Source organism: Oncorhynchus mykiss, chromosome 22, assembly GCF_057628025.1.
Source record: "Oncorhynchus mykiss isolate SJ-2025 chromosome 22, ASM5762802v1, whole genome shotgun sequence".
In the NCBI taxonomy this organism is placed as follows: domain Eukaryota; kingdom Metazoa; phylum Chordata; class Actinopteri; order Salmoniformes; family Salmonidae; genus Oncorhynchus; species Oncorhynchus mykiss.
Window position 1 is genome coordinate 35352405 of NC_143043.1, and position 24194 is coordinate 35376598.

Sequence of the window (24194 nt, forward strand, 5' to 3'; positions counted from 1 at the left end):
TTGGAAAATACACTTTTCCCATGGGCTGCCCACACGCACCTCACATCCCTATACCAGTTGTAGGTATCCATTCGCAGAAATCATAGAAAGGCAACAGGAAAAGAGTATTTGCTAATTTTATAATTTTCTAAATGTGATGATGGTGGGAAATGTTGATGCTCTCTGATACAAGACAATTGAGATGATTTGCAAATATGTAATTATTTTACACAGAGGTATTTTGTTAGTAAATGCGCTTCGGGAATCGTCGCGAGGTGGCGGTAAAGTTTTTTTTCTACAGTAAAAGGACATTTGGATGTCTCCGGTAAGTTCAAAGTTCTCTCAACTCGGAAGTTTCTTCGAGTAGCTACATTTGTTGTGCAGAAAACGACAGTTAATTGACGCTTTGTGGACATATTCTAATTTTAACACATACAAACAACAAAAAATACATATATTTAGCAGCTGGTGAAGCAGGTTGGTGTATTTACATCATTAACTGTCAATGATTTCAGTGGGGGTTTTTTCAGTATAAAAGTGCTGCGGCCGCATTGGTTACCATTAGCCGGCTAACCGTTAGCTGCTATGTTAGCCAGCTAACGTCGTTACCTATGTGAAACCATTCGGTCGTAGCAGCTAGTCGGCTAGCTAGATATATTCTGTTTTTAATTGTATTGCTTAGATACATATCGAATATTTAGATGTTAGTTTGCTAGTAAACATTCACAGTGATGTCCTTTATAGTAACTCGATAAAAGATGTCAAGAAGCAAGATGGCTAAGTTAACGTTACTGATTCATTAGAAAAAATATAGTAGCTAGCATGTAGATAACAAGACATCCATTCATTGGCAATTTATGCTACATGAATTATAGCTAGCTGGCCGGCCGTCCAGATTTACAGCAATAGTACTGTATGAAAGACAGTACATCTACACATTTTTCGACACTGATCCCATTGACTCGCCCGCCCCCCTCTTACGCTCTGTAGTCAGGTCATGATGACCACCCTCGTCCATGACACCACTGAGGCGGTGTGTCTGTGTCAGGAGTACAACCTGTTCCTGAAACCCATCGCCAAGATGACGGTGAGTGACATATACAGTGTCACATACACCATATGGCTGGAAACACGACATTGAATTGTACATTGGGTAGGAATGAGCGTTTGACTCAGACTCAACTCTCACAACCTCTACAAGCCAGGATGTTGAATAAAATGTAGTAGATTCATATCATCTAAAGCTGAGGAAAAAATATAAAATGCATGCACACTTGCCGAGCTCATGCACGTGATTACATGGTTCTGTGCATGCTTCAGGTGATAGGAATCAGAATGCACTGCCAGCGCTTTGAAAAGTTGATGTAATTATACTTTCCTGTGGATATATTGTCTCACATTCCTACCGCCAAAAGGAACAACCACACAGACAACCAGTAACGTATACAAAAATATAATTTAATTCAACATTCTGGCTTGTAGAGGTTGTAAGGAAACATTCCTGATTCAGATGCTAATTTCTGACCTGACGTACAATTCAATGTAGTTCAACATAGTGTTTCCAGGCAAATACACCTGTACCTGAAGTAATGAGCATCTCCAACACAATGCATTTGACATCCAGATGAGCATGTATTACAGTAAAATGTATTCTATGATTTCTCTTCCAGTTGAGTGTGGCACTGCCCCAGCTGAAGTTGCCTGGGAAGAGCATCTCTAACTGGGAGGTGATGGAGAGGGTGAAGGCCATGGTGGCTCCTGAACAGTTCTCTGCCCTCAGGTTGTCATGTGCACTGTCCATAGGAACATATTCATACTGTTATAGCCATAGGTCATGTGTGGTTTTTTTACAGCTGAGCTACAAGCAAGCTAATAACTCTACAATAACAGTAAAACCATGACAATACTGATAATATGGCCAATGGATTGCCTGGTATCAGTATTTTCTGGTATGGATAGATGTATTGAATGAAGCTGTAATCATCAAGCAATATGTCTCACCGCTGTCTCTCTCCAGGATCTCTAAGAGCACCATGGACTTTATCCGCTTCGAGGGCGAGGTGGAGAACAGAGGGGTGGTGAAGATCCTACTGGCCAAACTGGATGGCAAGAGCATCAAACTCAGCGGCTTCACTGACATACTCAAGGTAACGGAACTGTTATGTAGGGGTCAAAATGTGTCAAGTAAAGTGTTAACAAAAAATCTGTATTTTTGGTGATAGAGTACCTTCCCCAAGTTCTTGTAACACATTAAAAAAAATCTCCTAATCAACTGGACTGATAAATTAACGGGGAATAATACATCATGTAGCTAGCTATAACTAATGATATTTTTTCCCTGGTCTGTGGGGTGTCCAGGTGCGTGCAGTGGAGAATAAGATGGACTTCCCAACACGTTATGACTGGGACTCGTTCTTCCGTGACGCCAAGGACATGAACGATACGGTTCCAGGGGAGAGGCCAGACACCATCCGCCTGGAGGGCCTGCCCTGCCGCTGGTTTACCCTGCCTGACGGTCCCCCTGATCGGCCCTCCGAGATGGCCCTGCAGACCATCTTCCAGGTAGGAAAGAACTCATTATATACACTACCAGCCAAAAGTTTGACACACCTACTCATTTAAGGGGTTTTATTTTTTTACTATTTTCTACAATGTAGAATAATAGTGAAGACATCACAACTATGAAATAACACATATGGAATCATCATATTTTGTATTTGAGATTCTTCAAAGTAGCCACCATTTGCCTTGATGACAGATTTGCACACTCTTTCCATTCTCTCACCCAGCTTCATGAGGTAGTCACTTGGAATGCATTTCAATTAACAGGTGTGCCTTGTTAAAAGTTAATTGGTGGAATTTATTTCCTTAATGCGTTTGAGCCAATCAGTTGTGTTGTGACGAGGTAGTGGTGGTATACAGAAAATAGCCCTATTTAGTAAAAGACCAAGCCCATTTTATTGCAAGAACAGATCAAATAAGTCCATTACTGTAAGACATGAAGGTCAGTCAATCTGGAAAATTTCAAGAACTTTGAAAGCCCTATGATGAAACTGGCTGTCATGAGGACCGCCACAGGAAAGGAAGACCCGGTGTTACCTCTGCTGCAGAGGATAAGTTCATTAGAGTTAACTGCAGCTCAGAAATTGCAGCCTAAATAAATTGTGTTCAAGTAACAGACACATCTCAACATCAACTGTTCAGAGGAGACTGCGTGAATCAGGCCTTCATGGTCGAATTGCTGCAAAGAACACACTACTGAAGGACACCAATAAGAAGAGACTTGCTTGGGGCAAAAAACAACAGCAATGGACATTAGACCGGTGGAAATCTGTACTTTACTCTGATGAGTCTAAATTTGAGATTTTTGGTTCCAAACGCCGTGTCTTTCAGGGATGCATACTAGTCACCTTTCGGTGAAATTCGGCCTTTTGAATCCTAAATGGGTGGATCTACGTGATTCGTGTAGATCCGATGAGAAAAGTTTTTGGGGGGAGGGGAGCAATACTGGGTGTATCCAAGGCTCATCCAAATGTTTACCTACTAGAATACAGCGCAGCACGTGACTGAAGAAAGAAGAGACAACCAATTTACTAGTTACAGCGTCAGTGCTCTGGAAAGACAGCTTGGCAGTTACAGCAGCGCGTCCCCTGAACGATAACGAAGAGGTGATGTTAGGCGAGAAGCCTGACCACGGAGACGGGGGTGAGAAGGTGACGAAGCGTACTTCATGAGCTGTAACTGAAAAACTACTGGAATTTGGAAAGTTTGAGTTGTGGGAGAAAGTGTGGTAGACAAGTATTAGCATTGTTAAGTATCTTGTTAGCTGGATCGAATTCTTCGTTAGCTAGCCAGAGAAATGTTGAGTAATATTAGCCATCTTATCTTATCAAATTATTGAGTTTATGGTGTTAAAATTAGCTTGCTAATAAAGGCAGACAGCCTTTATTAACACCATCAGATGAGGCAGACCATAACACCATCAGATGAGGTAACATTAGTAACCTAACCAATTCGCTATAGTATTAACTGGTAAATGACTCCTTGCCGTTCCTCAAGTTATAACGCATTAGTTGCTTACTGGACCCTGGCAATATGTGTGAAATGTTCACTAGCTAACGAACTAACAACTATCTGTTAACTAATGTTTTCCATCTACAGTATGTGGTTAATTTTTAGCATGAGAGAATTGGGTGTAAATGAGGCGTTGCTTGTTAAACAAGTGGATTCAGGGATCAAGTCTAGCTGGAGCTGGGCCTGGTTTAAGCTGGATGCCACAATAGAGGTGAAAGGAACACCACACACTCCTGCTTTCTCACTTTCGCTGGCACATTGTAGAACAGATGTCCACAGGCAGAAAGTGTACCATGTAATAATGTTTAGTGTAGCCCAAATATATTGTTTTTGTTGTGTTGAATTTGACAGTAACAAGTGTGTATTTTTGCACACATGTAGCCTTGTGCACTTGATCGATATCTATAGTGGCCACTATAATAGAGCAAAAATAGAATGCCTGTGTTTCATTCTATTTCTACTTTAAGATGTCTTTTTCCCAAGTGCAGTATTTATGTGTGGTCACAAGCATTCTATTATAAAGGCTGTCATGGCTAATTGCAATATTAGTGTATTGTTTCATTTGCAGTAAAGTCTAGGCAACAGTTAACATTGGATTGCTTTCTTTACATTTTTTAGCTGTGAGTTATGTTCACATTAACCACTTTTAATTTTTTTTTAAAAACAGACTGATAATGTAGATCGTATTCTTTGTTGTTTAATTTGTTAACCTGCATTTCCCCCTAGCAGCGATTTTTTTTTAAATTATTGTTTTATGCATGTTTCAGTGCAACAAAAAACCTGTCACCTTTTTATGCCCTCACCAGTTTGCATCCCTGGTCTTTTGTGAGACGCAGAGTAGGTGAATGGGTGATCTCCGCATGTGTGGTTCCCACGTGAAGCATGGAGGAGGTGGTGTGATTGTGTGGTGGTGCTTTGCTGTTGACACCGATTTTTATTTTGAATTCAAGGCACACTTAACCAGCATGGCTACCACAGCATTCTGCAGTGATATGCCATCTCATCTGGTTTGCGCTTAGTGGGACTATCATTTGTTTTTCAACAGGACAATTACCCAACACACCCCCAGGCTGTGTATGGGCTATTTGACCAAGAAGGAGAGTGATGGAGTGCTGCATCAGATGACCTGGTCTCCACAATCACATGACCTCAACTCAATTGAGAAGGTTTGGGATGAGTTGGACTGCAGAGTGAGGGAAAAGCGGCCAAGAAGTGCTCAGCATATGTGGGAACTCCTTCAAGACTTGAAAAGCATTGAGAGAGCTGGTTGAGAGAATGCCAAGAGTGTGCAAATCTGTAGTCAAGGCAACAGGTGGCTACTTTGAAGAATTTAAATGTTTGTTTAACACTTCTTAGCTTATTACATGATTCCATATGTGTTATTTCATAGTTTTGATGTCTTCACTATTATTCTACAATGTAGAAAATAGCAAAATAAAGAAAAATCCTTGAATGAGTAGTTGTGTCCAAACCTTTGACCGGTACTGTACCTAACAATCAATCACTCAATCCGTCATTGATCAATCAATTACCCAAATACACACATCCTAATTCGGGCCGGGACGATACCAGTATCGCAATATTCTTTCCATGGCTAAAATGAAAACACAAGCAGACTTAACTTGTGGTCCTTTAAAAACCTGCTGTATGTAAAATATTGTGTTCTATAGCTTGGTATATAAATAAATGTGACTCTGGATGACAACATGATGTTTGTTTCCAACATAAGAAGTGAAATCCACTTCGTGTTTTGTTTCCTTGCCACGATACTAATGAGTATCACAATGCTTGTATTGTCCCAGCCCTACATTTAACCTTATCACTCCTCCCAGGGCTTTGGTCAGGTGCGTCATGTAGACATCCCCATGTTGGACCCGTACAGAGAGGAGACTCTTGATAAGAACTTCAACACCTTCACCTTTGGCGGCCATCTTAACTTTGAGGCGTACGTCCAGTACCAGGAGTACGATGGATTCGCCAAGGCCATGGACACACTGAGAGGCATGAAGCTCATGTACAAAGGAGAGGATGGCAAGGCTGTGGCCTGCAACATCAAGGTACTGAACTACACATACTATCCACACTACAGACACACAAATATATATATATACATACAGTGCCTTGCGAAAGTATTCGGCCCCCTTGAACTTTGCGACCTTTTGCCACATTTCAGGATTCAAACATAAAGATATAAAACTGTATTTTTTTGTGAAGAATCAACAACAAGTGGTACACAATCATGAAGTGGAACGACATTTATTGGATATTTCAAACTTTTTTAACAAATCAAAAACTGAAAAATTGGGTGTGCAAAATTATTTATGTTTGAAGCCTGAAATGTGGCAAAAGGTCGCAAAGTTCAAGGGGGCCGAATACTTTCGCAAGGCACTGTATGTATATATATATATATATATATATATATATATATATATATATACACACTAAGAGGGATGAACCACATATAGAAGGGAGAGGAGGGTATCCACACTGTTAGATTTGGGTGAGGGTTGAGGGAATTGTCCTGCTGTGTTAGCACTAGAACCGCCATAGGCCAATGACCACTGACGTTTGATTTTGTAAAATAACCCCCCCCCCCCCAAAGAATGCAACGACTCTCCCTGACTTTTCCTTAAAGTTTGTATTTTACATTGCTCATTGGTCAGAATTTTGAAATCACAAACCGTGTTTTAAGCCTTTTTTCTCTGTTTTCTTCACACCTATTCCCTTTTTAACCAGCTAAGACAATGCGCTGTAGGATGTTGGTACCCAGCCAGGGGCTAATGTGTCTCTCGCTCCTCACTGAATGACGAATGAATGGCCGATAATTGTGCACATTATTTCCCAATTTAATTAGGCCTAACTGAATTAAGGAGGGTGAAGAGGTTGATTCAATTAAAAAATATAATAGTGTAAGGATTATTGTTTATGAGCCTATTTACCAACGTCGGTGCTCATTTTTATAGCTAATCATTTGACCGCACGCCTTGCAGGTTGATATCATTGTCTTTTACTTTTTACTTTGAAATAATCTGTTACAGGACTGTTTTATTTACAATAACTATTACTAATAAAATGTATTGTAAGGGAAGTGAAACCATGCTATGTGTTGCAGTAGGCCTTTAGAATAATGCTAAACATATCCTTGACTCAATCCGAGTTGATGAGCGAGGGGAAACAAACGATGTCAGTCAGCCTGCGCAGCTGGCCCATTTGAAACTATACCCAAACTACACCTAAACTATACCCAAACTAATTTTACACATAATAAGAGTTAGCCTAAAGACAATATTAAATTGACAATAGTTTGATAAGTGACAATATTATCAGTTGTCAAATTGTACATGAGAGATGGGTGTCTTAGATTTCTATATATTATCAGTTTCTGTGACACTACCGGTCAAAAGTTTTAGAACACCTACTCATTCAAAGGTTTTTCATTATTTCTACTATTTTCTACATTGTAGAATAATAGTGAAGACATCAAAACTATGAAATAACACATGGAATCATGTAGTAACTAGGGATGCACAATATATCGGTGAACATATCGGAATCGGACGATATTAGCTAAAAATGGCAACATCGGTATCGGCCCGATGTCTAGTTTAACGCCGACGTGCATACCTATATAACGTATATAACATGACGTAATGACGCCACAAAAAAATGTGCGCTACACTTGCAACACAGCATTCCTAACCTAGCCCACAATGTCTGCTGTGTGGATCGAGCAGTCATTTGAAAGAGTAAGGAAATTTCAGCGAGACAACTCAAAGGCGAAATCCATTAACGCCAAGATAATGGAATTCATTGCCCTTGACAATCAACCATTCTCTGTCGTGGGTGATATTGGCTTTCGCGACTAGTCGAGCACCGGTACACACTAACGTTACCAAGTGCGCTATTGTTCAGATTTTGCCCTACCGGAGTTACACAGTAATTACGTCACTGCTATTAGCTTCACGACATGCGTATGGAACGCCGTTTGGGTCTTTGCATGTCAAAGATATGCCAAAAAGCACTATTTTATGCGGTAAATAAGCATTTAATTTAACACGTCAAATAACACAGTTCTATTATAGAATGTTGTGTGTTCTGCATTTGTACGTGCAAGCCAAGCTGCCACAACTGTCAAAGCTGTGCAAACAAGCAAACACGGCCATGAACAATGTGTTTTACAGTACCGCATTGGTAATAAAGCACTATTTGTTCCACCTCAAATTGTTCCACCTCTAGCTAGCTTTAGCTTGGTACCTAGATCGCACCAGTACAACCAGCCTGAAAACAATGACCAGTAGAAAGTCATTTTCACTATTCTTAGCAATGATTTAGGAATCCTTGTAAGTATTAGCTAGGTAGCCACTTGTTGTTCGCCTATTGAAATTGATCTTAAAATAAATAGCTAGCCAGCTACTTAAACCTGTTGCCCAAAGCTAACGTTATAAGCAGCCAGCTAGCTTCTTCTGGATAGTGAGGCTCGACCGGACCGGGTTATGTGTTGTGAAGCTTGCCACAATAAGGATTAGGCCCAATAGTGGAATTTGCGGTTTGCCTTCAAAATAAAAGTACATCTTTGAAAGTGATGCAGATGGTTACAATTGGTGGAATCATGCCATATTTAGACCAGATAATGTGAAACAGGGTTGGAATGTGAACCAATGAAATGGGGTATCAGTCTACTCGGTGACACCCACAGAACACGCAAATATTAGCGTTGTAGCTCTTATCGCAGGACGGTGACTGTGTGAAATCACCTCCCCAGTCAGCCTATCGTGTGTATTGACATTTATATTGCACTGTACAACCTTACCTAAGGATTGGGGATCAATTAAATGGGGTGACAGTCTACTCAATACCCAATATTTTTTCCCAATGTCCTCAGAGTTATCAGACTCCAAAACATCCACGCAGTATTGTTTTTTTTCCTCTGGAATAGTGTTCAATACACACAGGTTGACAATAATTGTGGCTCATTTCAGTTGTTTCAGAGTCCCGCAATAAGAGCTACGATGCTAATGTTCTCCGGGTGTCACTGTAGACTGATACCCCATGTCATTGATCCACAACCCATAGGTAAGGCTGTACAGTGAAATAAGTATGCCCCCAATGCAATTCTAAAGTATAATACATCAGGTGTGATTTCAACAAATTGTCTTGTTGATTTTATATAACATTCCAACCTCGTTTAGCATGATCTATTTAATTATGGCATAATTCTACTATTTGTATTAATTTGCATTACTGTCAATGACATACTTTTATTTTGAAGGCTAACTGCAAAGTCCACTATTGTGGCTAATCCTTATTGTGGCTAGCATCACATAGATGGTCCGACCACCATTAATCAAATAACAACTGTCTTATAAATTAGGGTTATTTTAGATGACGACACCTAGCTATATAGTTAGCTAGCTAACTATAGCTACTGAAACAGATGTCGCGTTGCTATGTTTTTGGGGAAGAACATTGTTTGCATCCATTTTTTTATGACCAGTACTGTAGGTGCACGAGACAACTTTACCTGCATCATAGCATACATATCGATGAATCGTTGTGACATAAAATACAAGTGAGTGTAATCAATGTGTAATAACTATGGAAAAAATGTATGAATGCGTTAAATTATAATGTGACGTGCAGCCATATTCCGGTCCTGATTGGTCAACAAGCTAGCTTATTTAACACGTCAATATTTGACGTGTATCTTTTTTGACATGCAAAGACCCAAACAGCATTCCATAGAAATCCTGGTTGAGAATGAAACGACTGAACAACGAAACAGCACAGCAAGTAAGTGAAAGAAATAGGTTTTGATTGTTTTACTGGTAATGGGGACATACGTAAATGCCAACAAATAACTTTTTGGTGTGTGTGTAACCTTTTATTTAACTAGGCAAGTCAGTTAAGAACATTCTTATTTGCAATGACGGCCTACCCCAGCCAAACCCGGATGACGCTGGGCCAGTTGTGCACCGCCCTATGGGACTCCCAATCACGGCCAGATGTGATACAGCCTGGATTCGAACCAGGGACTATAGTGACGTCTCTTGCACTGAGATGCAGTGCCTTAGACCGCTGCGTCCGTGTGTGTGTGTGTGTTAACTATTTAACTGTACTAGAATGCTTAAAAGGCCTCTAAACATTTTGAATATCGGTTATCGGTATCGTTTTTTTCAGCAAGGAAAATATTAGATATCGGTATTGGACAAAAATGTGTTAAACAAATCAAAATATTTTATATTTGAGATTCTTCAACTTGCCACCATTTGCCTTGATGACAGTTTTGCACACTCTTGGCATTCTTTCAACCAGCTTCATGAGGTAGTCACTTGGAATGTATTTCATTTAACAGGTGTGCCTTGTTAATTTGTGGAATGTATTTCCTTGATGCTTTTGAGCCAGTCAGTTGTTGTGACGAGGTAGGGGTGGGTATTTGGTCAAATACACTTTTTTTCCTATTGTGTTATTGACTGATTGTTTATTCCATGTGTTGTGTTGTTTGTGTCGCACTGCTTTGCTTTATCTTGGCCAGGTTGCAGTTGTAAATTAGAACTTATTCTTAACTAGCCTACCTGGTTAAATAAAGGTGAAATAAATAAAAAAAACTTAAAGACCAAGTCCATATTATGGCAAGAACAGCTCAAATAAGCAAAGAGAAACGACAGTCCATCATTACTTTAAGACATGAAGGTCAGTCAATACGGAACATTTCAAGAACTGAAAGTTTTTTCAAGTGCAGTCACAAAAACCATCAAGCGCTACGATGAAACTGGCTCTCATGCGGACCGCCACAGGAAAGGAAGACCCAGAGTTACCCCTGCTCTAGAGGATAAGTTCATTACAGAGTTCAAGTAACACATCTCAACATCAACTGTTCAGTGCAGACTGCGTGAATCTGGCCTTCATTGTCGAATTGCTGCAAAGAAACACCAAGGACACCAATAATAAGAAGATACGTACTTGGGCCAAGAAACACAAGCAATGGACATTAGACCAGTGGAAAAGTGTCCTTTGGTCTGGAGTCCAAATTGGAGGTTTTTGGTTCCAACTGCTGTGGCTTTGTAAGACGCGGTGTTGGTGAACGGATGATCTCCGCATGTGAATTTCCCACCGTAAAGCTTGGAGGAGGAGATGTTATGGTGTGGGGGTGCTTTGCTGGTGACACTGTCTGTGATTTATTTAGAATTCAAGGCACACTTAACCAGCACGGCTTACACAGTATTCAGCAGCAACACACCATCCCATCTGGTTTGCGCTTAGTCTCACTATCATTTGTTTTTCAACACAACAATGACCCAACACACCTCCAGGCTGTTTAAGGGCTATTTGACCAAGGAGAGTGATGGAGTGCTGTATCAGATGATCTGGCCTCCACAATCCCCCGACTTCAACCAAATTGAGATGGTTTGGGATGAGTTGGAAAGTAGAGTGAAGGAAAAGCAGCCAACAAATGCTCAGCACATGTGGGAACTCCAAGACTTGGAAAAGCATTCCAGGTGAAGCTGGTTGAGAGAATGCTAAGAGTGTGCAAAGCTTTCATCAAGGCAAAGAGTGGCTATTTGAAGAATCTTAAATATAAAATATATTTAGATTTGTTTAATACTTTTTTTGGTTACTACATGATTCCATATGTGTTATTTCATAGTTTTGATGTCTTCACTATTATTCTACAATGTAGAAAATAGTAAAAATAAAGAAACACCCTTGAATGAGTAGGTGTTCTCAAACTTTTGACCGGTAATGTACCTTTGTCAAATAACTCAAAATTCAAGTGGTGCAGCTCTATTTCCAAATATCACTTTTTCCAAGAACATCCACGCTTCCCATGCATTCAGCACATGACTACTCGCACGCTGTCCATGCATTCAGCACATGACTACTCGCACGCTGTCCATGCATTCAGCACATGACTACTCGCACGCTGTCCATGCGTTCAGCACATGACCACTCACATAGCAGCATTGCTCAGGCTACTAAGCAAAGACTAGTAACATAATACACTTAATATGCTATTCTGTTTTTTTTTTTATACATTTTCTTATTTTCACAATCTTTCTTTAGACCTGCCAAAATGAAATTATAGTGGATTTCTTTGTGATGGATTTAACTCTTGAACTTGTGGTTTTTAGTTTTTAGTTTTAGCCTAGAGTAACAAACTAATTAAAATGCTATAAGGTTATTTTGAAGGAATTGTTTTTTAGTATACTATACTAAGACCTCCATAAACACAACCAAATTCTTCTTCTTCTGGTAGTATATATGAAATGTATTTATTAAACTGTTAGAATGTTGATGCACCATTGGCTGGAAGGGGGGATCCATCGAGGCCAAGTGTATGCTAATGGAGGTTAGTCGGTAGAGAAGGGCTTGTGTAGGACAGCAGGTTTAAGGTATTTTGGTGAAGTGAAAGTCAGGTCTATTATAATTCCAAGGATCACTGGACCAAACCGGGAGGCTTGGTCCCTAATCCAGAACTAAACTGTTCTTCCTTAATGAAGAGAGAGATGGAGGGGCAGAGGGAGAAATTAGGAGAGAGAGCTGTCTAAACCACGTCGGTCACAGCTTCTCAGCTCAATTTAAGAGCAGGAAGGGGATAAGGAGAGAGGGTGGAAGGAGGAGAGTGGCAGGGGGGCAGCACGTCCTGTCTGTCAGGTGACCTTTGACACGAATAAACACCCAAGTGTCACTAGTGGACCCTGCAGTCCTACTCCAACTCACTCAGCTAACTGTCTGCCTGCCTGTCTGTCAGGTGACCTTTGACACCAGTAAACACCTGAGTGACGTGGCTCTGAAGAGACGGCAGCAGGAACGACTGAGAATACTGGAGTTGGAGAGACAGAGGGAGGAGCTGAAACGCAAGGAGAAGGAGGAAGAGGAGAGACACAAGGAGGAGGAGAGGTGTGGAGAGAAAAGAGATGAGGTCATATGCCTGGCCTGAAAACATTGTCCCCTGTCTTTGCCTCTTTAGTGGTCTGTAGTTCTGAGGGGACTGGATAGGTCTAAGGAACATGGTGATTGCTCCACCTCGTCTTCCAATGAGTGTAAGCGTCCACTATATTGCTGTCACCCATCCAGTCCTTCAGATCTGCAAACCAAAGGTGGTAGGAACTAAGCTACTAGGGCCTGTATTGGTAGACAGTAGCAGAGCTATGTATTAGACTAGTGAATGAACCATGCTTCTGCTGTGGTTGTAGGAAACAGAAGGAGGCAGAGGAGGAGGAAAAGGAACGGAGGAGGGAGGAGAGGATACGGAAACGAGAGCAGAAGCTGAGGGACCGGGAGGAGAGGAGGAACCTAAAGAAGGTGAAGAGGAGACAGGAGGAAGAGCAGAAGAAGTTGCAGATGAAGATTGCGACAGAGGAGAGAAGGCTGTTGTTGGCTCAGAGGAACCTGGAGTCTATACGCCTTATCGCTGAACTACTGGGCAGGACCAAGGTACACACAGACACACACACACACACACACTTTTTGCATGGTGTCATTTAATACACCAGTACTTACACCTATACCAATGCACATTTAATACAGACACATGCTGATAGGACCTACATTACAATCGGTGTCTTTCTCCTTCTCTCCCTTCCCTAGGCTCTGAAACAGCAACAGCAGGAGAAGGAGAGAGTGGAGAGAGAGGAGCGAGAGAAAGAGGAGTTAGCCAGGCAGAAGGAGGAGTTAGCCCGGCTGGAGCAGCTTGAGGCCTGCAGGCGGGAGCAGGAGGCGGAGTTGAGACGTGTGGAGTTAGAGAAAGGACGTGCCTTGGATCTGCAGCGCAGAGAGAGGGAGCTGAGGGAGAGACTAGTTGGTAACCTGCTGAAAAAGGCTGGAGGAGAGGGAGAAAACCAGACCTCCACCCAACCCTCAGCCCTGACCATGCACAAGGGAGACAGCTCCGACCTGAGTAAGACAGGAAGGGCCCTGGGGGTGAACGGGGTGAGACCGAGGGGAGAGGAGAGACCCAGAGCTATGGTACGATCACACGTCACTGAGAAACAGATAGGAGAGAGGGAGGAGAGGCGAGGAGGCATAGAGGAGAGGAGAGGTAATGAATGGAGAAGCAGAGAGGCGAGGGAGAAACCTAGAGAGAGGGAGAGGAGTCGGTCCCATAGCCAGTGTAGGAGGAGGTACAGCCGGAGACGAAGAAGCTCTAGCAGAAAGAGGAGTGATAGTCAGAGGAGGAGGAGAAGTCATAGTTCTAAGAGGAGAAGTGATAGCAGACGGAGAAGTCGCATTTCTAAGAGGAGAAGCGATAGCAGACGGAGGAGTGGTAGTCGTAGCCACAGGAGAGACAGTCACCATGGACGGGGCTGCAGCAGCAGGAGCACCAGCCATGATTGGAGCAGAAGCTCTAGTGAGAGGAGCCACAGCAGAGGCAGGAGGGGCCATAGACATAGTAGACATAAAGACAGCAGGAGCAGATCTAGTAGCAGCAGCTCTAGGAGTAGAGAGAGGAGCAGGGAGAAGGACAGGAGGACAGAGAGGAGTAGAGACTCCAGGAAGCGTAGTAGGAGTCATTCTCGTTCTAGACGACACTAAACGCAGCCAGAGGAGACAGAAGAGGACCCTATGCCTGGGTCTAGTTTAAGTGATGCATGGTCAGGCGTTCTAGTATGCTACTGTCTCTGGGCCATATCAGCTTCTTACACACACACACACACACACACCTCTTTCTCTCTCGCGCTCTCTCTCTTCCCCCCAATGCTCTTTGTTCATCTCTAGTTGGTTTATTTACTGAATTTTAAAAAATGCTATACTGCTATTATGTTCTGTTTGACACATGTACTGTAGATTGATCACGTGGTGAGTGTGTCTCCTTTGTAGAAAGACATAGAAGAGGGATACAGAAAAAATACTTGATATTTTTCGGGTCACAGTGAATGGCCTGGTTTGTATTTCAGAAGAACAGCTTTAATTGGATTCTGGGAATTGTAGTTAAGTATTAATGCTTCAGCAGGATGCAGGGATCTGTAGTTCTATGGGAAAATGTCAGTCTAGTACAGTAAATAGACAGCTGTAGTTTAAGTCAAGCTTTTTACCCTAGGATAAAGTAGGGGGGGGGGGTGTTAAACAACTGACCGACGTTGGTTCAATTACTTGAATTCTATTTAGTTTCTGCCGTTTTTCTAGAGAGAAATCGAATCCAAAGACTTACAGGCTAAAGATGACCAGATGTCATGTTTCTGAGTTCCACGTTTGACCACCAGACGAGACTGTAGTTTTAGTTCTAACCTGGTTAAATGATAATGTTACTATGGCTTCTCCTCCCTCGGAACTAGAAGCACAAGCATTTCGCTACACTCGCAATAACATCTGCTAACCATGTGTATGTGACCAATAGAATTTGATTTGATAATGTCATAAATATAAAGTGTGTGATTTAAAGTTCAGTGTCAGCCCTGTTCTGGTGACTCTGTGTTTAACAGCACCCACCCCAGACGGAAGCCTAGTTTCACCATGTTCATTATTTTAATGGTGTCCCTGCTAAAGTTCTGTGGATAAGAACATTTTAAGTTGCCTTATTGATGAAAGTATGTAAAACAGAGCAGAGTGGTGTTAGTGTGTAATGTTGTATATAGGTTGTATAAAGGTCAGGGTGTCAGGAGGCTCATCAGTCTGTACTGTATATTCTCATGTTTCTCTGCTCTGATGGGCGGCAGCATGTCTTCAACACACTTGTCATTTTATTTGTTGTAATAAAGAACCTACAAAAAAGTATTGATTTATTTCAGATGTATATTCTGTCTGAATGCGTGGGTAGCCTACTAACCTAATACCTACTAGGGATGGACATCAAAGCTCGATCTTTAACCAGACATGAAAAAATAGATACATTCTACATTGTTTAAACTATTTGGTGGAATGTGCTTTGTGGCTGGGCAAGTTAAATATTGTCTTGGAGACGATGTTAATTTGCTTTGACTCTAGTGTTGTATTTGTGCATTTGCAGGGCAAAACCAAAAATAAACAAAGCCAAGCATCACACAGTTCTCTCTAAATTCCCTTTCCCCTCTCTCATTCACTCAGTTGTATTCCGTCAGCTCCCTACACACAAGCTCCCTGTTAGGCCTACAGAAATAAATGCCTATAAAAAGTACATTCCTTGCCAAATGATGAGAGCTTTATCACATTCTAAATGGACTGGGTGATTGAAGTAGGAAAATGTGTTCCAATAACAAGCTGCAGTTTTGGAATAATGGCATCCTGTCTATTTTCCGTTTAGGCTACTTTGTAAACTGCTAGTGCCATTTAGAATTGGTTTGCCAGGGATGGTGTCACTTTTTCCCCATCCCTAGCAAACACAGCTGATGAAAGTAATTGCATTCTAAACTGAAGATCATGTGTGTAACAAAGTAGTACGTGTCTGATCAAATGACAAAACATTGTCCAGATTAGCTGATTATTGGAGTCAGGTGTGTTAGCTGGGGCAAAAGTGTGATGCCAATCAGGCCCCTGAGGACTGGAGTTGTTCATCCACTCAGAACATAAAAAATAAGATGCCAGAATAATCTAGATCAAACCTCTGTATAGCGAAAAGACAGATTTTGATTTGTAACCCAGAAAAAAGTTTTAACTTGCAAAATTGAGCCCCGTTTTCAAATGATTATACTTTGAAAATAACTGTTGCAGACTATGCACATCACTATTCTGTTCTATTTTATTCTGTTATATTACATATTTTACTATAAATAGGTGTCTGGACTAATGGTTTGGGAAATAACAGCGTCTTGTCTGTTAATTAACAAAACAAGGCTATGCCATTGCACAGCGAAAGGCCTCTACAAGCAAGCTCCACTGCTGAGGTTACTGCCTTTCTGAACATTGTGTTCCATGATATAATATAACCAGTTGATATTACGGGTTAGATAAATTCATCTGAAATGGTGCTTGCTTTTTATTGACTGACTCGACAAAACATTAGGAACACCTGCTCTTTCCACGACAGACTGACCAGGTGAAAGCTTAATCCCTTACTGATGTCACCTTCAATCAGTGTAGATGAAGGGGAGGAGGTTTAAATCCTGCTTTTTAAGTCTTGAGACATGGATTGTGTATGTGTGCAATTCAGAGAGAGAATGGGCAAGACAAAATATTTAAGTGCCTTTGAATGGGGTATAGTAGTTGGTGCCAGGTGCACTGTTTTGAGTGTGTCAAGAACTGCAACTCTGCTGGGTTTTTCACACTGCAGTTTTCCATATGTATCAAGAATGGTCCACCACCCTAAAGACATCCAGCCAAATTGGCACAACTGTGGGAATCATTAGAGTCAGCATGGGCCAGCATCCTTGTGGAATGCTTTCGATACCTTGTAGAGTCCATACCCCGATGAATTGAGCCTGTTCTGAGGGCAAAAGAGGGTGGAACGCAATATTAGGAAGGTGTTCCTAATGTTTTGTACACAGTGTATATGGGGCAATTTTAAGAATTAAGAGTTATCTGTAATGGTTATGATTAATTAGGCATTGTTGAACACTGTTGGCATAGGCCTATAGATAAATGTGAATATTTTTTTTAACCCAGTGCAGGGAACAATGGGAGAACTCTGAACAGTAAAAAAAAAAGCCCATCCTAGTAGCCTACTACATCATTCCTTCTAAATATACATTTAATTATTCTAACTCATTTGGTGTTTCATTACAGACTGAGATGAGGTTTTGTGTGTAATTATAGTAAGGTGGTAAGTGTATTGTTAGTGTTCAAGTAGGCCCCAGTATATTGCTATTCTGAAACAGTATGAGGTGAGTATGTGTGTGTGTGTAGTTATTAGAGTGTGTGTAATTGAGGTATGAGCCCCCGGCTATAAACTGTAATCTGATTATACCATTCTGCTTTGACTAGGTCTGCAATCTAACACACACAAGCACAAGACCTATGGGCTGTTTGATTAAACCCTGCTGCTCTCGCTGAGACTGAGATAGCAGTGGTCGCTAACATTACTCCCTCAGTCGGCTGTACTACCACACACTCACGAGAGCTCTCGGCTGTTCCACTAGCAGTAGTAGCAGTACCAGGATTGACTTGGGATCAACTCATACAGGATCTCTTGACAACAGGAGGCCACGCATTAACACTGACAGTCTCATACAGCGACAGGCACAAACGTATGTTAGTCAACCAGTGGTGTCTAGTGAGGCTACGGCTGAGGGACCGGGGAAGAGTTTTTCAATGGAGCTGGCGGCTGGTACTACTAATGCTGCTACAGCTGCTGCCTACACATAGAAGATTCTGGACAATATGGAAGGCTTCCTGGTCTCCAAGGTAACACACATAGATACACCCACATAGGATTCAAGTCCCATTCTCGGGCACTGTTTGATGGTTGTGTGTTTTACCCTGTCCTCTCCCCCAGACCCTGTTTACAGTGTGTGAGATGGGTTTATTTGATCTGCTGGCCTCGTCACGGCGCCCCCTGTCTCTAGAGGAGGTAGTGCAGGTAATCAGGGCCAGCCTGAGCGGTACTGAGAAGCTGTATCTGACCCGGTCCATCCACTACAGCTCCAAGACTATCTACCTCTGCTGGCACTACCTGATTGATGCTGTGAGGTGAGTCCTCTCACCCGAGTTGTGTTCACCAAGGAGAACATGTTTGGACATGTCCTGTATTATTAAAAAAAGAGATGTGATTGTTTATTCAGATTCTAACTCCGTATGTGTGATTGTTTCTCCCCAGGGAAGGCAGTAACCAGTATGAGAAGGCATTTGGTGTCAAAGTTGATGATTTGTTTGAAGCCATGTACAGGTGAGACGCACACACACACACATTCAGCTCTTCATCTCTACCCCTTCCCTCTCTCTCCATCTTCTCCTTCTCCTCCACTCTCTCTCTCTCTCTCCCCCTCTGCTTTCCTGCCTGGTGAAAAAGTATCAGTGAAGTGAGAAAAGATTAGGAAAGTGAGAAGTTGTAGAATGGCCTTGAGCTTCACAGTCAATCTAATGATAATAATGAACTTGTTATGGTTCAGTGATTTTCTAGTCTAGGATTACAAGTTAAAGGATTTATTTCAGAACCAAGCACTTTGTCTTCCTTACCCGATCTCTCTCTGCCTGGTGTCTGTCAGTCGTCATTGGCTGTGTGACAGGCGGGGAAGGAGGACATAAAGGAGGAATGTGGAGGAATCAGAGTTGTGAAATCATTCACAGCTATCTGGTACTGTATGTGTGGAGAGGTTTGTGTGTGTGTAAGCATGCCTGTGTGTGTGTGTTTGTTTGTTTGTTTCGGGGGTATGATTGACTCTGGAAATAGGGGGAGACAGCTGATTGAAGCTCTGCCTTCAGCATGTGTTTTAAAAATGTGTCATACATGCATGCACATACAGTGGGGAGAACAAGTATTTGATACACTGCTGATTTTGCAGGTTTTCCTACTTACCAAGCATGTAGAGGTCTGTCATTTTTATCATAGGTACAGTTCAACTGTGAGAGACGGAATCTAAAACAAAAATACAGAAAATCACATTGTATGATTTTTAAGTAATTAATTTGCATTTTATTGCATGACATAAGTATTTGATCACCTACCAACCAGTAAGAATTCCGGCTGTGACAGACCTGTTAGTTTTTATTTAAGAATCCCTCCTGTTCTCCACTCATTACCTGTATTAACTGCACCTGTTTGAACTCGTTACCTGTATAAAAGACACCTGTCCACACACTAAATCAAACAGACTCCTACCTCTCCACAATGGCCAAGACCAGGGAGCTGTGTAAGGACATCAGGGATAAAATTGTAGACCTGCACAAGGCTGGGATGGGCTACAGGACAATAGGCAAGCAGCTTGGTGAGAAGTCAACAACTGTTGGTGCAATTATATAGAAAATGGAAGAAGTTCAAGATGACGGTCAATCACCCTCGGTCTGGGGCTCCATGCAAGATTTCACCTCGTGGGGCATCAATGATCATGAGGAAGGTGAGGGATCAGCCCAGAACTACACGGCAGGACCTGGTCGATGACCTGAAGAGAGCTGGGACCACAGTCTCAAAGAAAACCATTAGTAACACACTACGCCGTCATGGATTAAAATCCTGCAGCGCACGCAAGGTCCCCTGCTCAAGCCAGCCCATGTCCAGGCCCATCTGAAGTTTGCCAATGACCATCTGGATGATCCAGAGGAGGAATGGGAGAAGGTCATGTGGTCTGATGAGACAAAAATAGAGCCTTTTGGTCTAAACTCCACTCGCCGTGTTTGGAGGAAGAAGATAGATGAGTACAACCCTAAGAACACCATCCTAACTGTGAAGCTTGGAGGTGGAAACATCATTCTTTGGGGATGCTTTTCTGCAAAGGGTACAGGACGACTGCACCGTATTGAGGGGAGGATGGATGGGGCCATGTATCGCGAGATCTTGGCCAACAACCTCCTTCCCTCAGAAAGAGCATTGAAGATGGGTCGTGGCTGGGTCTTCCAGCATGACAACGACCCAAAACACACAGCCAGGGCAACTAAGGATTGAGTGGCCTAGCCAGTCTCCAGACCTGAACACAATTTAAAATCTTTGGAGGGAGCTGAAAGTCCATATTGCCCAGCGACAGCCCCGAAACCTGAAGGATCTGGAGAAGGTCTGTATGGAGGAGTGGGCCAAAAACCCTGCTGCAGTGTGTGCAAACCTGGTCAAGAACTACAGGAAACGATCTCTGATCATTGCAAACAAAGATTTCTGTACCAAATATTAAGTTCTGCTGACCTAACATAATCATATGTTGTTCTTTCGCTGTAAACCTTTTTGAAATCTGACACGATGGGTAGATTACCAAGACGTTTCTCTTTCATTTGCTGTATTGGACTTGTTAATGTGTGAAAGTTACATATTTAAAAAATATGTTGGCACGCTGCCTTTTCAGCGGAATGTTGTCGAGGGGTTCCGCTAGCGGAACGCCTGCGCTAGAAATGTTTAAAAAAAGAACCACCAGTCAGGAGGATACAGACAGCTCAAGAGGAATGCTTAGATATCCAGAAAAATAAACACATTAAGGATAATGATTGTGGCTTTAGATTCCAGAAGCTCCAAAAGCTGTTTCAGGTGTTTGAGAAATGCAGAATTATCCAACTTCCCAACAAGGGACCTAGCCCCTCTCCGGACCAACCCCCAGCCATCCTCACGTACATTGTACCCCCTCTGATGTTTGGAGTGCATGACGCCCCTGTGTGTGTATGTAAAGGGGACAATCTTAACATGATATTGTAGGAAAATAACTCCAAAGACCACAGGGGGTAGCTGTGCAGCTGTACGAGCTGAGGCTGAGAGGAGTTGGGATCTGACACACACACACACACACACACACACATTGTGGAAAGAGAGGAAGAGTCTAGGGAGATAAAAAGTTATGTGTGTTGTGTTTCCCTTTCATTCTGTTTTGTTATTTTCGCTTCTTTGATTCCTTTTCTCCCCTGTCCTGCTGTATTGGACTATTTGTGTGTGTGTGTGTGTGTGTGTGTGTGTGTGTGTGTGTGTGTGTGTGTGTGTGTGTGTGTGTGTGTGTGTGTGTGTGTGTGTGTGTGATGTGAGAGTGGGTGTGTTCACAATACAGATTCCACTAAACAATGTTCTTCTAAACCTGACCCAACCTCAGGGCTAAACAGTCTCCCAGACAGGCCAGGTTTCTGCTGCTTACTGATCTCTATGTGTCTCTGTAGACACTGTTTGGGTGTAAACCCCACATAGAGATCACACATCACAAACACACACCAGGGCTGGATGGGCTCTCCTGGGACTCAGCACCTCATTGGTCATTTGTGGATTATTGATCCACCAATTAGTCCTGCCCCCAGGTCTAACGTAATGTCCATTAGTCAGTAACAGTGTATAGGTTACCGTGACAACACGATCACCTGGTTTACCCTCTCCGGTGCCAAGGCTGTTTATTCATGTGATTATAATACTTTGATCCTATATTACCCATCACTGCATCTATCTCTCTCTTTAGGTTGTAGTGGAGCCCTAGCCAAGAAATGTGTTGACGTACCCAGAATGCAGTTGACGATCTTTGAAATCCAGAGAACACTTTGTTACCGGCGACAACCAGACGATCAGCTTCCAATAAGTTCCACAAAGAGAGAAAGCCAATCAATGACCTCAGACAAAGCGATGGGAGGAGCCCGTAACAAGTTCTATCCCAAGTTATCTTTGCCATTGACTGACAGCATTGTATGTATAGTGGACTTTTTCAAAGATGAGTTGCTAGAAGCTGACCTCTACATTCTGGCGAGAATCCTTCATGACTGGACGGACACACAGCATAGAACTACTGAGAAGTCTACAGGGCCTGCAAACCAACTATACACACCCTCCTCCATCCCCCTCTCTCTCCTTCAGTCATTCTCTCTGATGAGAAAGATCAGATGCGATTTGACTCTCCTTACTCTTCCGCACCCCCCTTCTTCGCCTTGGGTGACTGTGTCAACAAAAGCATCCTGTCAGACAAGCCCACAAATACATACATACACACACACACACACACATACACACACACACGCACGCATGCACACACGCACACAATCTCTGGCCTTTGAGAGCTCTGCTGTAGCCATAAGCTTGCTACATAACACAAACACACTCACACACTTGCAAGTACATAACACACACACACACACACACACATTCTGCATAACAATGAAGATATTGTTTAACCTTCAGCTCAACCTTCTGCTAGAAACAAACAGCAAGCAGCAGTCTGGGTATGACAACTGTCATGACTGACCATGAGAATCCAAAAAGGTCAGATCAGGTTTGCAATTAATCATTTCAATCAGACCCCCTCTTAACTGTAGAGGGGGAAGGAAAGAACTAGTGGGGATTAACAACTCACGTCCTGTTGTAAATTAATAACCTGTTACAGCTCCCCCCCTACTTTGTGCAATTTCCGCCTGAAGACATACCCAAATCTAACAGCCTGTAGCTCAGGAACAGAACCAAGGATATGCATATTCTTGATACCATTTGAAAGGAAACACTCTGACGTTTGTGTACATGTGAATTGAATGTAGGAGAATATAACACAATAGATCTGGTTTAGATAAAACAATGAAGAAAACCATACATTTTTATTTTTATTTTTGTATCATCATCTTTAAAATGAACAAGATATAACAAACATTCAGATAGGATGATGGGGACAATTTCAGTGAAAAATATAATTGGGCAACAGTATTTGTGTAAAGTTTCACTTCCAAAATGAGTGTGCTACGTGACATTTATCATGAAGTCACCCAGGTGTCCCACACAAGTAGCCCAAATGTACCCAAGTGGCCAAATTGGTGGTATACATTTTTGAAACAAATAACTATATACAAAATACCAACATGGTATTCTAACACCCCCCCCCCCCCCCCAAAGAATTGAGAAAAAAAAATTGATTAAAAAATATATATATATACATTTACAAAATAACATGGGTAACTATTTACACACTTTCAATATTTGGAAGACCCTCAGTCCTCTATCAAATCAAATCAATTTATATAGCCCCAGCCTAAAACCCCAAACAGCAAGCAATGCAGGTGTAGAAGCACGGTGGCTAGGAAAAACTCCCTAGAAAGGCAAAAACCTAGGAAGAGAGGAACCAGGTTATGAGGGGTGGCCAGTCCTCTTCTGGCTGTGCCGGGTGGAGATCACAGTGGTTGTAGAGGGTGCAACAGGATAAGCACCTCAAGAGTAAAAATGAACAGTTTAGGGTTCCATAGCCGCAGGTAGAACAGTTGAAACTGGAACAGCGGCAAGGCCAGGTGGACTAGGGACAGCAAGGAGTCATCATGCCAGGTAGTCCTGACGCATGGTCCTAGGGCTCAGGTCCTCCGAGAGAGAGAAAGAGAGAATTAGAGAGAGCATACTTAAATTCACACAGGACACCGGATAAGACTCCCATTCAGAGTCAGTGTCACTGTGAAAGAAAATGTTCAGTTAGAATAGTTTCACATATGAGCCCTGTATCAACAGGTATAATAAACAGATATATATAGAGAGTTGAAGGTTGAATATATTAGGTTGAATATATTATTATATTATTATTACTTGCTAGATCTACTGTCTCTTTCATATTATGACATTTCAGCTAGATCCACTGTCTCTTATATTATGACAGACCAGCTAGATCTACCGTCTTTATTATATTACAACAGACCAGCTGTATCTACTGTCTCCATTTCACTTT

The 24194-nt window shown here is 42.1% G+C and overlaps 1 protein-coding gene and 1 pseudogene across 3 annotated transcripts; both read left to right on the forward strand.

The window, feature by feature from the left end:
* The first annotated feature begins 306 nt into the window (after positions 1 to 306).
* akap17a (A-kinase anchoring protein 17A) lies at positions 307 to 16027 on the forward strand. 3 transcript variants are annotated; one of them, XR_016490609.1, is made up of 10 exons: positions 316 to 456; positions 970 to 1066; positions 1650 to 1759; positions 1997 to 2126; positions 2338 to 2541; positions 5099 to 5365; positions 5886 to 6110; positions 12803 to 12951; positions 13248 to 13488; positions 13642 to 14084. XR_016490609.1 is itself a non-coding variant. In XM_036959072.2 (9 exons), the coding sequence occupies exons 2-9, from the start codon at positions 977 to 979 to the stop codon at positions 14584 to 14586; spliced, it is 2094 nt and encodes a 697-aa protein (XP_036814967.1). In that variant the 5' UTR covers positions 307 to 456; positions 970 to 976; the 3' UTR covers positions 14587 to 16027. The 3 variants fall into 3 exon arrangements, 2 of the variants coding, with proteins under 2 accessions (XP_036814967.1, XP_090072036.1); XM_036959072.2 differs by lacking the exon at positions 5099 to 5365 and having other exon boundaries at positions 307 to 456; positions 13642 to 16027; XM_090215910.1 differs by lacking the exons at positions 316 to 456; positions 970 to 1066; positions 1650 to 1759; positions 1997 to 2126; positions 2338 to 2541 and having other exon boundaries at positions 5229 to 5365; positions 13642 to 16027.
* A 1952-nt stretch (positions 16028 to 17979) lies between these two features.
* Positions 17980 to 18895, forward strand: LOC110502086 (acetylserotonin O-methyltransferase-like; annotated as a pseudogene).
* Positions 18896 to 24194: the final 5299 nt, after the last annotated feature.